The sequence below is a fragment of the Aythya ferina genome, assembly GCF_964211825.1.
Source record: "Aythya ferina genome assembly, chromosome: 3".
NCBI lineage: Eukaryota > Metazoa > Chordata > Aves > Anseriformes > Anatidae > Aythya > Aythya ferina.
Window position 1 is genome coordinate 74977857 of NC_140298.1, and position 13964 is coordinate 74991820.

General features: G+C 35.0%; 1 protein-coding gene across 2 annotated transcripts in view; it reads left to right on the forward strand.

Annotated features, from left to right (window-relative positions):
* RFX6 (regulatory factor X6) overlaps positions 1-13964 on the forward strand; it is a 36252-nt gene that overhangs the window by 13937 nt on the left and 8351 nt on the right. The window contains exons 6-13 of one of the 2 annotated variants that reach the window (XM_084516103.1): positions 1081-1108; positions 6003-6110; positions 8613-8690; positions 8778-8891; positions 10079-10128; positions 10946-11105; positions 11924-12068; positions 13387-13481. In XM_084516103.1, coding sequence (XP_084372229.1) covers positions 1081-1108; positions 6003-6110; positions 8613-8690; positions 8778-8891; positions 10079-10128; positions 10946-11105; positions 11924-12068; positions 13387-13481 — 778 coding nt within the window. Of the gene's footprint in view, positions 1-1080; positions 1109-6002; positions 6111-8612; positions 8691-8777; positions 8892-10078; positions 10129-10945; positions 11106-11923; positions 12069-13371; positions 13482-13964 lie in introns of those variants that run through there. The other variant, XM_084516104.1, reaches the window with a different exon arrangement.

The window sequence follows — 13964 nt, forward strand, 5'->3', positions numbered from 1 at the left end:
AAACATTTAGCTGTGAAGCTAATTAGCAGCTCACAGTCAACTGAGTTACACTTTCTTTCATGCTCATCTATCAACAAATCAGGAAATTCTGAAAGTAACATATGATGAATCATCGCATGATGTAAACTGTGCCTAGCCTGGGCAGGTGGAATTCCATAGTCCCTCTGCCTCTGATTTTCTTTTCTGTCAGCAGAGCATCTGAACAGTAGGAAATCACAATATTGCTGCTAGTAATTATAAGACTTCATATTGCCCACACTATCTTATCAGCTAGCAGAACAGGAAATGATGATCAAGCAAGCTGTAGTTATCTTGCGCATCTATTTTTAGACTTATCCTTTAGCATCTCTATCCTTACACACTGTCTAGTGAAGCAACGACAATTTAAAATGTGTGTTTTCTAATTTTTGCATTGAAGAGTTGCCTCATAGTCCAATAACATCATTGGGAATCTCTGAATTGGACTATTAATAGCACAGTCACTATACTGCAACATATTTTTGACAGCTAATGAATCTTTCATCTCAGAAATGGATTTTGCCTGCATCAGAATAATACTGTGGTGAAAGAGAGTGAAAGATCATTAAATTTTCTTCATTTTTTTCCAATAAGCGTAAATTCTAGATTATTTTTTTCTATTCTGAGTTTTCTCAGCTGTATCAAGAACATTATGAATTTCCTGGACTCATGGACCTGCACCTATGATCCCCTTCTGATATTTGCAAAGTTGCAAAGATTCAGAGAAAAATAACTGAAACTGAGTTTCATACTTTATTGTTTGTCGATGATCTGAATCTTCATGTTCAAAAGATATCTTCAGCAGGTTTCCCTGATACCCTCAGGCACTTGCATGGCAATGGCAGAAGTTAAGAAACAACAATTTTATTATCATTACATTTGGAGAAACCTAGTCATTTTTCCAGTTGACCTATTTTATATAACTATTTTATATGTATATATAGGTATGTATGTATGCGTATATGCTTGCACATATGTGTGTGTATATATGTGTGTGTATATATATATATATAAATAAAAAAGTGCTTATGAAAAAGTAATTAATTATATTTATTTTCAAAGGTTCTCTGGAAGCAAGTTGAAGAATGAGGTAAGTGCTGTAGTCAGTTTCCTTTCACTTCCGTCATAATCAAAATAGTATTTGTGGCCTGTGGTTTTGTTCACATTCATTTCTTTTAAAATTCCAACAGTATCTTGCATTAAAGATTAGACTGCATAACCCTTTTTAATGATGACGAGTATCTGCTCTTCTAAATACTTTAAGAAAAATCAGATTAGAAGGCAGATTCCAGGGTTCATGTTCCAACCTATCTTCCCACAACTACAGAAGTTTTTAATAGACCCTCCTACAAACAAAGGATCAGTGTCTAGTTTCTTAATTTTTTGCATCAATTAATTTTGTAGGACTTTTTCAGAATCTCATTGGTCTGATTGGAAGTGAGAAAATGCTTTTAATAAACTGAACTTTATACCTTTTCACCAGCACTATCTTTTTATATTTTTGGCTCATCATAACATTTTACTATGATCCTTCTTTATACTGCTTTTGATTGCTAGACAGAACAAACAGCAACTCTATTCACTTTTGATTGGCCTTATAGCCTTTCACTATACTTCACATTTTAATTTTGTTCTAAAAATATATATATATATAAAAAAAAAAATTGTAAAAGGCTTTTTCTAAAAGGCTCCAATTTTTATTGGAAATATCCCTTCTGTTGAATCCTAGAGCTGTGTGTGTGTGTTTCACAAATAACCTACAGTTTCACTACTTTACCCTCTGGGACAGTCACTGTCATTCTGGTCATATTTGTATTACAAAATGACAAATTTTTGCATTCCTATATTAATAGTTAAGGATTGCTCACAGGATCATTCTTTGGCACAGAGTTCAACTACAATGTATAGCCTGTATCCATACTATTAAACTCCTAATCCTACAAAACAACATAGTCACATCTCAGACACAATGCCAAGGAGAAAAGCCCCTAGTATGTAGTAGCTGTTGAAGCGCGTCTGGGAATTGTTGGCATGAGCAAAAACAAGGCCAGGAATAATACTGAATAATACCATTCCAATATTGTCTGGGAATATTTCCTGACTCCATTTAATTTACCAGACTAAATATAGCCTTTGTGATCAACTGATACACAACTGGTTTTCTCCTTTTTCATTTCCAGATAAGCAATTCCTAGCTGATAGTAGAAATTCTTATTAGTCCCTGAGAGTGTAGCTTTACTCTATTGATTTTCACCCCCTTTATTGCCATTATCTCTAAGCCATCCAGGTCTTTCTACGTGACCTCTTGGTCTTCCTCTTTACTGATGATTTCATTAGCTCATGTCAGCAAATTTAATCTATGAAATATTCAATGCCATCAGTCCCAAGTCTGATCTTTGAGAATCTTTACTTCAATTCCTTTTCAGCCCAGAGTTTTCACTGTCAACACAATATGTTAGCATTACAATTAGAGTCAGTTTCTTAAACATTTTACATTCTTCTACTAATCCCTATTCTCACCAGCATAACTAATCATTTCCCATAGTGACACCACGTCAATTATTTTAGTGAGGTTCCAGATTAGATCTGTTCTATTTTCCCCATTCAGATAATCAGCTATCTTATCAAAAAAATGATAGTGCTATGCTGGGGATATCCCCAACATATTCAAGGATTTATGAGCACTGCTAAAACATTTGTTCTTTCAGGGTTGGAGGATGAAAATTTCTGGTTCCCTTGGCATAAATGAATGAATACACACTTTCCTTCCATCTCACATGTGGAATTCTCAATCTATTTGAGAATTCACAGTCCCATAAACCTGTTTTGCTTCTGCCCCACAGTTCAGTGTGTTGGTCCTCCCAGAAAAAGAATCACAAAGAAGTCAGTGGAAATAAATGACAAAAGATATACCAGTATGAGGTTTCAATTGTGTAGCTTTATGTTGTCTGAAATTACTCAGACAGGTTTAAGAGAAAAACAGGCTTCTGTGGTCAAAACTGAATTTCAGTAATCTCAGTTTACTAAAAATTTGGCAAGATGCTTTCCATTAAAGTGAATAGGTGATATATCTTTATTCATTTGCTTGAAAGCATATGCAATTAGGTATTCCAGAAAGATTTACAATGATTGCATAAGGTATAATTCCCAGTAAGAACATAAAGACATTGAAAAGATGTTAAAGCACTGATTGTCTAAATATACTGAGTAAATGGCATTTGAATGAACACTTATTGAGTGCCAGGGACACTGTTTACTTCTGGTATGTTTTATCACGTTTTCTAGTATTCTCGCTGTAGGGGGAGATATCAGCAAATTCTTTTATCTAAACCAGTTAGTGCACCATTAGAGTCTGCATGGTTAATTAGGCAGATAATATTACTGTCATTATCTTAATGTTAAATGGCCATTAGAAACAGATGGCATTAAATTGAAAGGGCAAGTGGCAGTGGGTTAAAATATTAAGCCTAGAGCTGAGGCACAGTCATATAAGTCCATTAGCAAGGTACAAAACATTGCAAATTATCTTCTTTTAAGCCACCCACCACCATCACTGCCTTCTTTTAAAAGAACTAATCTCTTTTAATCAGACATTTTCATATATTTCATGGGTAATTGCATAATAAAGTAATTGAAATTACTCCTATTATTAAACAAAACAAAACAAAACTCCTGATACTTATAAGCAATTACAAAACTGCAAAAATATTGATGTGAAGAAGTACTAATGCTTTTAAATTTCTCTAATTTCTTGGACTTAGAGTGTATATGTACTTAGATAGTAGATAGCACAGGCAAAGTTTTTTTACATAATGCAAGTACTCATCCTTGGCTATCTGTTTAGGTAGACATACCACCCTATAAAAATAGGGGGTTATATATATATCGAATAAACCAGGTACAGCTATAGTTTTCTGAATTCAGTGTTTGAGATAATTTCACACGAAGCCAGCTTCCAATTGGTGAGTTTTTGGGAAAATATTCTCTTTTGCACTCCTTTATGCTACATTTATCTATATACCTATTATTCCCAGTTAAGTGAAATCTGACTGTATGTAAAAGGGTAGTAAAATACCACTTCAAGTACTATTCAAATGTCTAGGGCATGGCCATAAATTCCATCCATTAGTACAAAAGGAATCTGCATAGAAGTAGTGGATTTACTGCAGGAATATGCAGCAGGCATGCTCAAGCCCCTGTGCAAGGCCTTGACATGAGAACTGGGTGGACTGAAGTGGAACAAAGGGTTTCAGCCAAATAGTCTTCTCTGGATTTGAATGCAATCCTATGAGAATAAGCATGATTCATTCAGTAAGGACAGCATGATAGTATAGATTTCATTGCTTCTCTTGAGGATGAGGGTTTCATCTTATATGGTTTTAGAGCTTAATAAGCATAATGTGGTATGCATTATTAATATAACCATAGTAATATCATGTAACTACAAAATATGACTGTTATACTTTACGGAGAAAAAGATCAAACCAGATTCTGCGAGAGTATTGTTACAAAACTAAACGAAGATTGATTTACCTTATATTGCTTCTGGTTAATACATGCATGTACAAAGTGGCTGTTGTTTCTTCCTTGGCAAATTTCAGCTCTCCAAAGGCTCATATCTAACTATTCAAGATGTTTTCTCAGTCTGTAACTAGTACAAAATGTGTTTATGATATTTCAGAAGTTACAAGCCAAAGAGGCTAGAGAGGTGAACTCTAAGAACTGCAAGGAACTCTCAGATCAGCAGAATTTAATATGATTCAAGAAAAATTTGTCTTGTCTCCAGGTCAGTGTTGACAGTGCTTCAGCAAAGCAGCTAGCGAACATGAAACCTCTGGGAATACCATAGTTACTGACATATAAAACTGAGATCATATTGTTAATAACCACCCTTTCTATTTTATTTCTCTTTGTTGTTGTTAAAGAGTTAGCTCTAGCAAAATGATATATTCCTTTCCTGTAAGTCCCTTTGAAACTGCATTTCCTCTTTCCAGGCTCAGTCTATGACCTCTGACTTGGAACTTCAGGACTGAGTTGCTGTACAGGGCTCTTTCTATTGTGTAAATCTGTGACTGTATGTGCCTGTACTACCCAGGACAGTTTTATTCTGTTCTTATGGACAAAAGCAAAATGCTCCAAAAATGTTCACAGCACCAAGTCTAGTGCCTCTGAGGTGAATGGCCAAACTTTCGGTCATTTCAACAGATTGTGAGGAAGCCAGTTAAAATCAGTGTCATACCCCAGGAGGGCATGCAGCTCAGGATCCTGCCTTTTTTTCCTACAAAGCTCTTGGTACATATGTTTATGTGTATCTATTTCAGTACAGTAGGTGACAGAACTGGAAGATATTTTCTGGTGCTTCATATCAAGTCTTCCACAATCACAGATAGCTATATAATAAATACATCATTCAGTAATGTCCCTAGGCCCTACATACCATCACACCTATAATGCCATAAAATATTATCAAATTTTATGATAAACTAAAATAGTGGTTATTGTAATAAAACAGCAGAATCCACTACTGTAGTGCTATCAGAGAGCGAAGAGCAGATGAGATCAATAATACCACCAGTACCCTATATCCTTGCACAAGAAAGATACATATTCAGTAAAACTTAGTGTTGCTCTGAGGATGTCACAAGCCTATACTGTAGAGGAGAGTAACAGATTATATTCTACTTTAGTTTATAAACACAAGTTAACTTCAAAGCTTGTAGAATTCCATGAAGTAATGTGTCTCAAAGGCTGTATCATTCTGAAAACTCAAATTGGTAGAATTTAGATCTAGGCACATCCTTAATTGCCTTTCTGAGCAGAAATCCAGATCTGGATAAGTATCATTATTTTGAAGGATGATCTGAATGTAAATATTCTGGAATGTTGAGAGACCCTTTAAACTTCACAAGTTTAGTATGAATAGTTTGACTCAGTTGAAGCTGTATTAAGTACTTCAATGTTACTGTTTTTCTCTCACATTTCAGGGTGGTTTCACTCGGAAATATTCTCTGAGTTCCAAAACTGGAACTCTCCTCCCAGAGTTTCCAAGTGCTCAACATCTTTTGCTTCAAGGGTGCGTTTCTAAAGACAAGGTAAAATATGAGCTACTTCTCTTCTAACTTACAGATCAAAAATTGCCACAGAATGTTTCTTCGTATCTTAGCCTTTGAGGTATTGACATGAAAGAGCCAGAAATGTCCACAATCAAACAGAGGTGACTGATTTATAGAGGGGGCAAACCTTTACTAACACCGATTAACTGGCTCTCCACTGGAAAGGTGGTTGAATTATTTACCTATTAACTGACCTAGTATTTTACAAACTGATGGTATGTAAGACGGGGAGAGCTAAACAAACAAATAACTCAGAGTTGTATTCATTCCAAATGCCTTTGGATTTAAGGTAAATTTTGTTCTGATTAGATCAGAACAAATAATTCACAACAAATAATTAGGTGAACTTTACACTCATTCATTAATTGTTTGAAAAGAATCAGTGAAAATCTGACTGTATGGGATTTTTGAGATTATCCTAAGGGTCAGTTAGAAGTATTTCTGTAGTATGTTCTATGTCTGACTGATTGCATATGTGTTAAGTCTGTGTTATATTTCTGATCTGCTAAATTCCTGAACTGTGCTAGACATCTTTTTGGTACAAATTGTGAACTCTCCAGTTTAAACACCAGTATGGGTCCTGATGGTGGTTGTCTTGAGATACGTTGCTTTAATGATTTTTGTTTTATAAGCCATACATTGCTTTTAAGTTTGTTCTGTAAAAGTAGTGAAGCCCGGGTTTCCTGATGTGAAAAACTAAACAAAAGGAGCCATCTGTAGAACATAGATCTTAGGTGGAAATCTTACAGGTTCTAAAGAAAGCCCAAGGACTGGTGTCCTCAATAGTGTACATCACCTGCTGCAGTAGACTACATTAGTGAGTTGACTTCTCTCATATATACAGTGTTCTCGTAACACATAAATCTGAGTAGAATTTGAGGTTCCTACAGATCCAATACAACATTGTAAGAGAAACTGGATTTTACCCCTCCAGCAATGAACAAAAAGATAAAACACATTTTGTCTTCATTTTGAATTGTCAGTGTGCAGCTGCTCTGGTGTTGGGACCAGGTGACCCAGGGGCCCAAGAGAGCCCGTTGTGGGTGATTTCCTCTGGGAACAGACTTCTGGAATTACAAGGAAGCTGTGGGAAGAGAGATGAATTTATGTGTGTGTCTTCCTCTTTCTCCTTGTTACTTTTTCCTCATTCCTTGTTCTTACTTCCTGTTTTCTTTCTCTATTGTCATTCCCCTCACTCAGCTTATCTGGCCAAGAGTTATTGAAATCTCTCCCGCAGTCCACACTGTTATCCCTTTACTTACAGTCCCATCACTCAGTCCCCTAAATTAAGATTCATCCAAAATACTATGATTACAACAATATTTAAAGCTCTAACAGAGGACAAAAGTTAAATGACCTTTACAAGTCTTTAAAATCAAGGAAATGCCTAAGTGAACTTTAGATACTCTGTTGAAGCATCCACACATGAAGTTAGACTCCTTCATTAAAGGTTTTAAAAATTGTAACTGATTTTTCTGGAGATTGCATAAATGTATCAGTCTGCACTAAAACAAATTGATAATTTCTGCATTTTATGTTTCTGAAGAAAATAACCCAAAATTCAAATTTTCCATAACCCCCCCCCCAAAAAAAAAAAAAAAGCCTCATAATGTTCTTGAATCTCAGCCTTTACCACTCTTTTTCAAAGACATGTAGCTACAAAAGCAGCTGTGAAAGCCAGCAAAACACATTCCAAAGAAATCTGTATGTGAGACCTATTGAAATAAAGCTGTACTAAATTCATTCAAAACCTGGGACTGGTTTGCTGGAGAAGTTCACAAACTGTAACAAAACTTTTCATGATTCTACACAGTAAGAATGGGTTTGCTAACATCCATCTTTCTTTCCTTCAAATATTTAACAAAACTCTTGTTTTGTAACTTACTACAAATTTTAGGACTTACTGTAATTTTTTACAAACTCTTGTAATATCTCTTCAGGGTTATTAAAATAAGGGAACACTCCAGTCAGATAAATTAGCCTGATGAGATGAAAAGGAGTTCTGCTTTTTAAAGTTCAGTTCGTGTAAGGCAGTGATTAAACTTTGACCAAATGACTGGCAGCTATTTTCTCATTTGTCCAACTAGATGATGTTTCAGAACACTCATAGACGCCTATAGTAGCCTAATGATTAACTTGCACTACTCTTTAGGATTAATCTTAGCTTTCAGAAAGTGAATTTACCTTGCCATCTGACTGGCTAATCTAGCTATTGTCTTACTTTGATATCCACATGTTCACATTGTATACAGGATTCAAATGCTCCAGTTCTGACAGTAACATTGAGACTTAGAGATGTGGATAAAAAAGAGAGATGAATGATGTCATCACTTCAAGATATACAGACCCTACTTGTAATTATGCATTGTAATACAGTTTATATTGTATGTTTAAATTCTAGCTACAGAAAGCTACAGATCACTGTAGCAAGAAAGGAGAGAGGGCTAAGAAACTGTTTAATCTTTCTTTCTTCCAAAATAGGTAGATACCCTTATCATGATGTACAAAACACACTGTCAGTGTGTCCTTGACAATGCAATTAATGGGAACTTTGAAGAGGTAAGATTGCTTGAATACACATTCTTGGTATATATGCACAGGCAGACAAGAAAGCATTGTTTATGTCCATGATTCTGGTTCTTTTAGATTCAGCATTTCTTATTACATTTTTGGCAAGGAATGCCTGACCATCTTCTTCCCCTGCTCGAAAATCCTATCATTGTTGACATCTTCTGCGTTTGTGACTCAATTCTGTATAAGGTAAGTTAGGTATTTAGTTCAATGGATAATCTCAGCCATAGTATAGCTTTTGTTTGTGAAAAATAATATCAGTTAGAATATCAGGATGCCATGTTATATAGTTAGAAAGATTGTCATACCCTCTCTAACATGTTTGACAACTACCTGTCAATGGGAAGAAATAATTAATGGCATAATAAAAAACACCTAGCAGTCAAAGGAAGAGAGTTGAGGCTGTTTAGCACCTACTACCTTACCGTCATACATTTGTCATTCTTTAATGTACAAAAACAGGGGAAAAATACACAAAGGAAAAAAACAGGTATGTCTTAGAAACATATCAAGCTATAAAGTAAGAAGGTGATTAGCACTGAAGATCATAATTACTACCCTGGAGATGAGTCATTAAGCCTCATTTACTTGTAGAGGTTATATTGTACCTTGTGTTTATGAGGCTTTTCCTGCTATAAACCTCATGTCCCAGTAGATCAATACTAACTCTACTTGTAATAAATATGTAAAGTGACAGAAGAAGAAATACTGCAGGAGCCCGAATTAGAAAATTGATAAGGTAGAATTACTCAAAAATCATAAATCTATCATTCTCTCTCTTGTCCATCTCACCATTTCTCACTCATAATCATGTTAGATATTCTTGGCAGAGCAGCTGCCAGAAACGAGGAGGAGTACTACTGTATTTTTATCAAAGCATTTACAATGCTGGTGGAAACAGATTTTTGGAATATAATCCAACAACTTTGTCTCCTGCAATAAAATGCCCCAGGAGGGAGGCCAGTTGGCAGAGTTTTTTGCCAACACAGCTCCTCACTGCATTTAGCCATAAGAGATTTATTCTAAATCCTGAACACCTTCAGTGCCACATGCAGTATGGTAAAAGAATCAAACTGCTAATAGCTCTTGAGAACTTGGGAGATTACTGTAAGATGGGAGTGATAATACTTTATTGTCTTTACCAGCATGCTGCAAAGAGGCATATATGAGGGATGGGAGATATCTAGGTATATAATAAATATATATAATAAAGATGTTCCTATCTAATAGTGTTGAGAGAAATCTGGACAGTAGGTTGAATGGCTTTATTCTGTATATACTCCCTGTCCTTATCACTTTGTAATCTAAGTAGATAAGACATTAATGAGTAAATAGCCAGTGGAAGTTTGCTATCATTTTCTGTTACCTTTTTAAAGGTCCTTACAGATGTACTCATCCCTGCAACAATGCAAGAAATGCCAGAAAGGTAGGTATAATAACTCCATATTCTGATTGCTAGGCATGTTCCACGAAGATATAGAGTAAATAGCAGAAATTATATATCCTAAAGAAATTTTCTCACCATATTTATGTTCATTTTTATAACAGTAGAATGTGTATGACAAAATACTGTCAGCTTTGAGGACAGCTATAGAAGTAGAATGGCCTTAAAATGATAGACACTATTTTAATATCCCATTTCAGTGTCTTGTTGAATATCTTGAAATATGTTTCTTCTACACTAAAACCCTAGAAGAGGCCCTGCACCTTCCCTACCCCCCCCACTACACCCCCAAAATAAAGGCTCACATTGTATAAAGATACTTTTTTTCCAGAATACTTCTCAGGTTTATGTCCTATGCATAATCATGATACCTAAGCATTATTTTCGGCAAGATATTAATAAGAGGATTGTTATAAATTACCTCTGAATCTTCTCACTTTTCCTTTTTTTTATTTGGAGGTTGTTATGTTTGGAGTTATATGTCTAAGACTTCAAGCTTCAGATATTGCTAAAAGTTCTTGGATTTCTTATGGTTTATTCTTAATGCTAGTGGTTTTCAACCTATTTCTATTAGCATGTGGCTTACTTTTTTTTTTTTTTTTTTTTTTTTTTTTCCTCTCTCAGAGTGGGTACATATCAAAATATAGTCAGTTTTAGTCTTATGATGATCAGACATCTGTTTCCTTTCAGGATTACCTGAGGAATAATTCACAGATCTGTCCAGAAGCCTGTGTATCACAGACTGAAAACTTTTTTTTTTTTTAATTAATGTTTCTCTAAAACACATTTTTTGTTGTAGTTTACTGGCAGATATAAGAAATTTTGCAAAAAACTGGGAACAGTGGGTTGTTTCTTCTTTGGAAAATCTACCAGAAATCCTGACAGATAAGAAATTGCCTATTGCACGAAGATTTGTTTCTTCCCTGAAACGACAGACATCATTCTTACACCTAGCACAGGTAAAGAGAATAAGACTTATACATCAGAAAATTGACAATTACATTCAGTTCATCTTGCTGGCTAGGAGATGTAATGCATCGTTTTAAATCTTCAACATTAGCCATGAAAGACATGCATCTTGTCATTTTCAGCACGTAAGAAAGAAGAGGACAGAAATAGATCTTATCAAGACATTCTGAAATTCAAAAGAAGTAGTAGGAAAGAGAATAAAAAGAGAGGAAAGACTGTGGTTATAGTGAATTACTGTCATGGGAACTTTAGGCAATCATATGATAAAGTGGAATTTTTGATATTTGTTCTAGTTCTAAATGGGAAAATATCAGATAATCCTTCACACCTAGCAAAGTTTCACTGTCTTGCCCATTATGTGAACTTACCTCTTTTGCAGTTTGACTGAAAGGAATGTAAGTGATAGGTAGCTGAGTGCTCCAACGCTAAGTTGGCAGGATACAAGTGTCTTCAATTGGGAGACACCTCGTAGGATGGTTTGTTGGATTGTAGAAAAGGAAACAGTACCTTTCTGGGAGCTTAAATGCTAACAGCTTGGGCTTTTCAGAGTGTAGCCCTCATGAATAACTGTAGATACACTATGTATTCACCTTGAGTTAGTTTTCTGTTGTATAAATATTAAGACAGACTTGTGTGTGACATTGTGAAAATGAGCTGAAAGGAAGGCACATTAGAAAAGCATCAGAATTCTAATGGAAGAGAAACATTATCACATTTGACCTATGAAATAGCCATGAAAAGACAACTCATGATTCTTCTCTGAGAATTCTTTCAAGCTTCTCAGCATTTTACTTGTTTTCTCTTACAGATTGCTCGGCCAGCCCTGTTTGATCAGCATGTGGTGAATTCCATGGTGTCAGATATTGAAAAAGTTGATTTGAATAGTATTGGTTCTCAGGCACTCCTTGCAGTCTCAGGGAGCACAGATTCTGATGGGGAAGTCTACAGTGAATGTAAGTCCATGGTGATATATTTGTAACATTAAAAGAAATCTATTATTTCATTCCTTGCCATGCTACTCTACTTGAAGATGGACTGAGAAAGGGCACAGTGATACCGCATTTTCTGATCTAGCTCAGTGTTAACATTAGTTTAGGAAAAGCAATTTTTTGTCCTAGTATATCCTACAAAAATAGAAGCTTGCACTGGGAAGTCATCCTGGGTAGATGATTTTAAACAGTTGTTGAAAAAATATTTTTCATGTCAGTTGCTAATTGTAACAAAATCCCTTTTGAAGTTTTGTCTTGATCCTGTGGGGATATTAGCAAAGATTCTTGAAAAATGTCTCAAAAGTCTACAGTAATTATAGCTTAATTAAATAGATACTTGAGCTAGTTTACTTTTTTTTTTTTTTTTGACTGAAAGTTGATCTTTAAAAACCCATACAATTATCTGTGAAGTGTAATAGCTATTTTCATAGACAAAATAGAATGGAGTAAAGTACAAATTCTGAGGGTGTGGTTTTTGTTGTTGTTGTTATTTTTTACATGTTGCTATACATACCTATTAAAAAAAAAATAGGAAAAAAAGAAAAAAAAAAGATTTAGCTGTCTTCTTGTTTGAAAATATAACTTTTGTCATAGGAAGCATGATGATCAGAGTTTGGAGAGCTGAAAGAAGAGCAATAGCAATGTGTCATCTTCTAAGGAGTGTTACTTTGATATGAAAGTTTGTTCTCTTAGATAATGGTTCAAAATCCTATTCACATTTTAATTCAAGTAGTCCATTTCCTATTTCTTCTGTGATTGCTTTCTATTTTTCTCTTCTGCCACACTGGCTAAGAAAAAAAAAAAAAGGAAAATAACCGGTCTTTCAGGCACTTTCTCCCAAATGGGAAGTAGGGAAGTTAGCTTTACATTATATTGTGAGAAATTTGTAAAACATAAGGAAAACCTTAAGACAGTGTATAAGTCAGCCACATCACAAATAGATCTGTTCTGCTAAACTTAGCAATAGATAATTTTTCAAGACTGAACCTAAAAATGAATGGAAATAGTAGTGTTTTGTGGTTTTGTTTTTTTTTTTTTTTCTTATATCTTCTTGTAAATTTATACTGAATCACAGTAATGCTAAAATAATTAAAATGTGTGTGATAAATGTGCGTCTCTTTACTTTGCTGAATAATTATTCATTTCTTCACTGCTCTAATTCTTTGCCTTTCCTTTCCATGCTACAATATTGTCATATGGCTGGTGAGTGGCTTTTTCTCATGTTCAGAATAGCATGCAATGATATGTTCTCCTTTTTACGTGGTAGATGACTCTATTACAGTGTTCCAAGAACTGAAGGACCTTCTAAAGAAGAATGCCACTGTGGAATCATTTATTGAATGGTTGGATACTGTGGTTGAGCAAAGGGTTATCAAGGTACCTGTCAAATATTCTGCTTGACTCAAGACTAAATTCTACTACCCTTATTCTTGATACAGTCCTTTAACTATGCAGTCCCACTAACTTTCTATGTGGGACTCTCATTTCTACTTCCATATCTTCATAGTGACCAGGGTGTTCTTCATTTGATGTGAAAGGTTTCAGTGCCGTTAGTTCTAATTAATCATGTTGAGTGCTGTTGAAAAAACGAAGTCAGTGAAAAAACTATGCTTGTGAAAAAAATATGTATCTTAACTAAAACATGAAAGTCAACACTGTCACAAGCTCTACATGGAAAAAAAAATAACTTATCTGTGCATGCATGCAGAATTACAGGGGTAGTGCCCAGTGACTAAGGTGAGCCAAAGCTGTTCTTTAGAAAACAGATCTTTCCTTCATATTATTCAGATGGTAGTGCATGTGGTATAGGTTAGTGTAGCAGATGGTTTCAGAAGTAGCTAACCTGCAGAAGGATTTCTA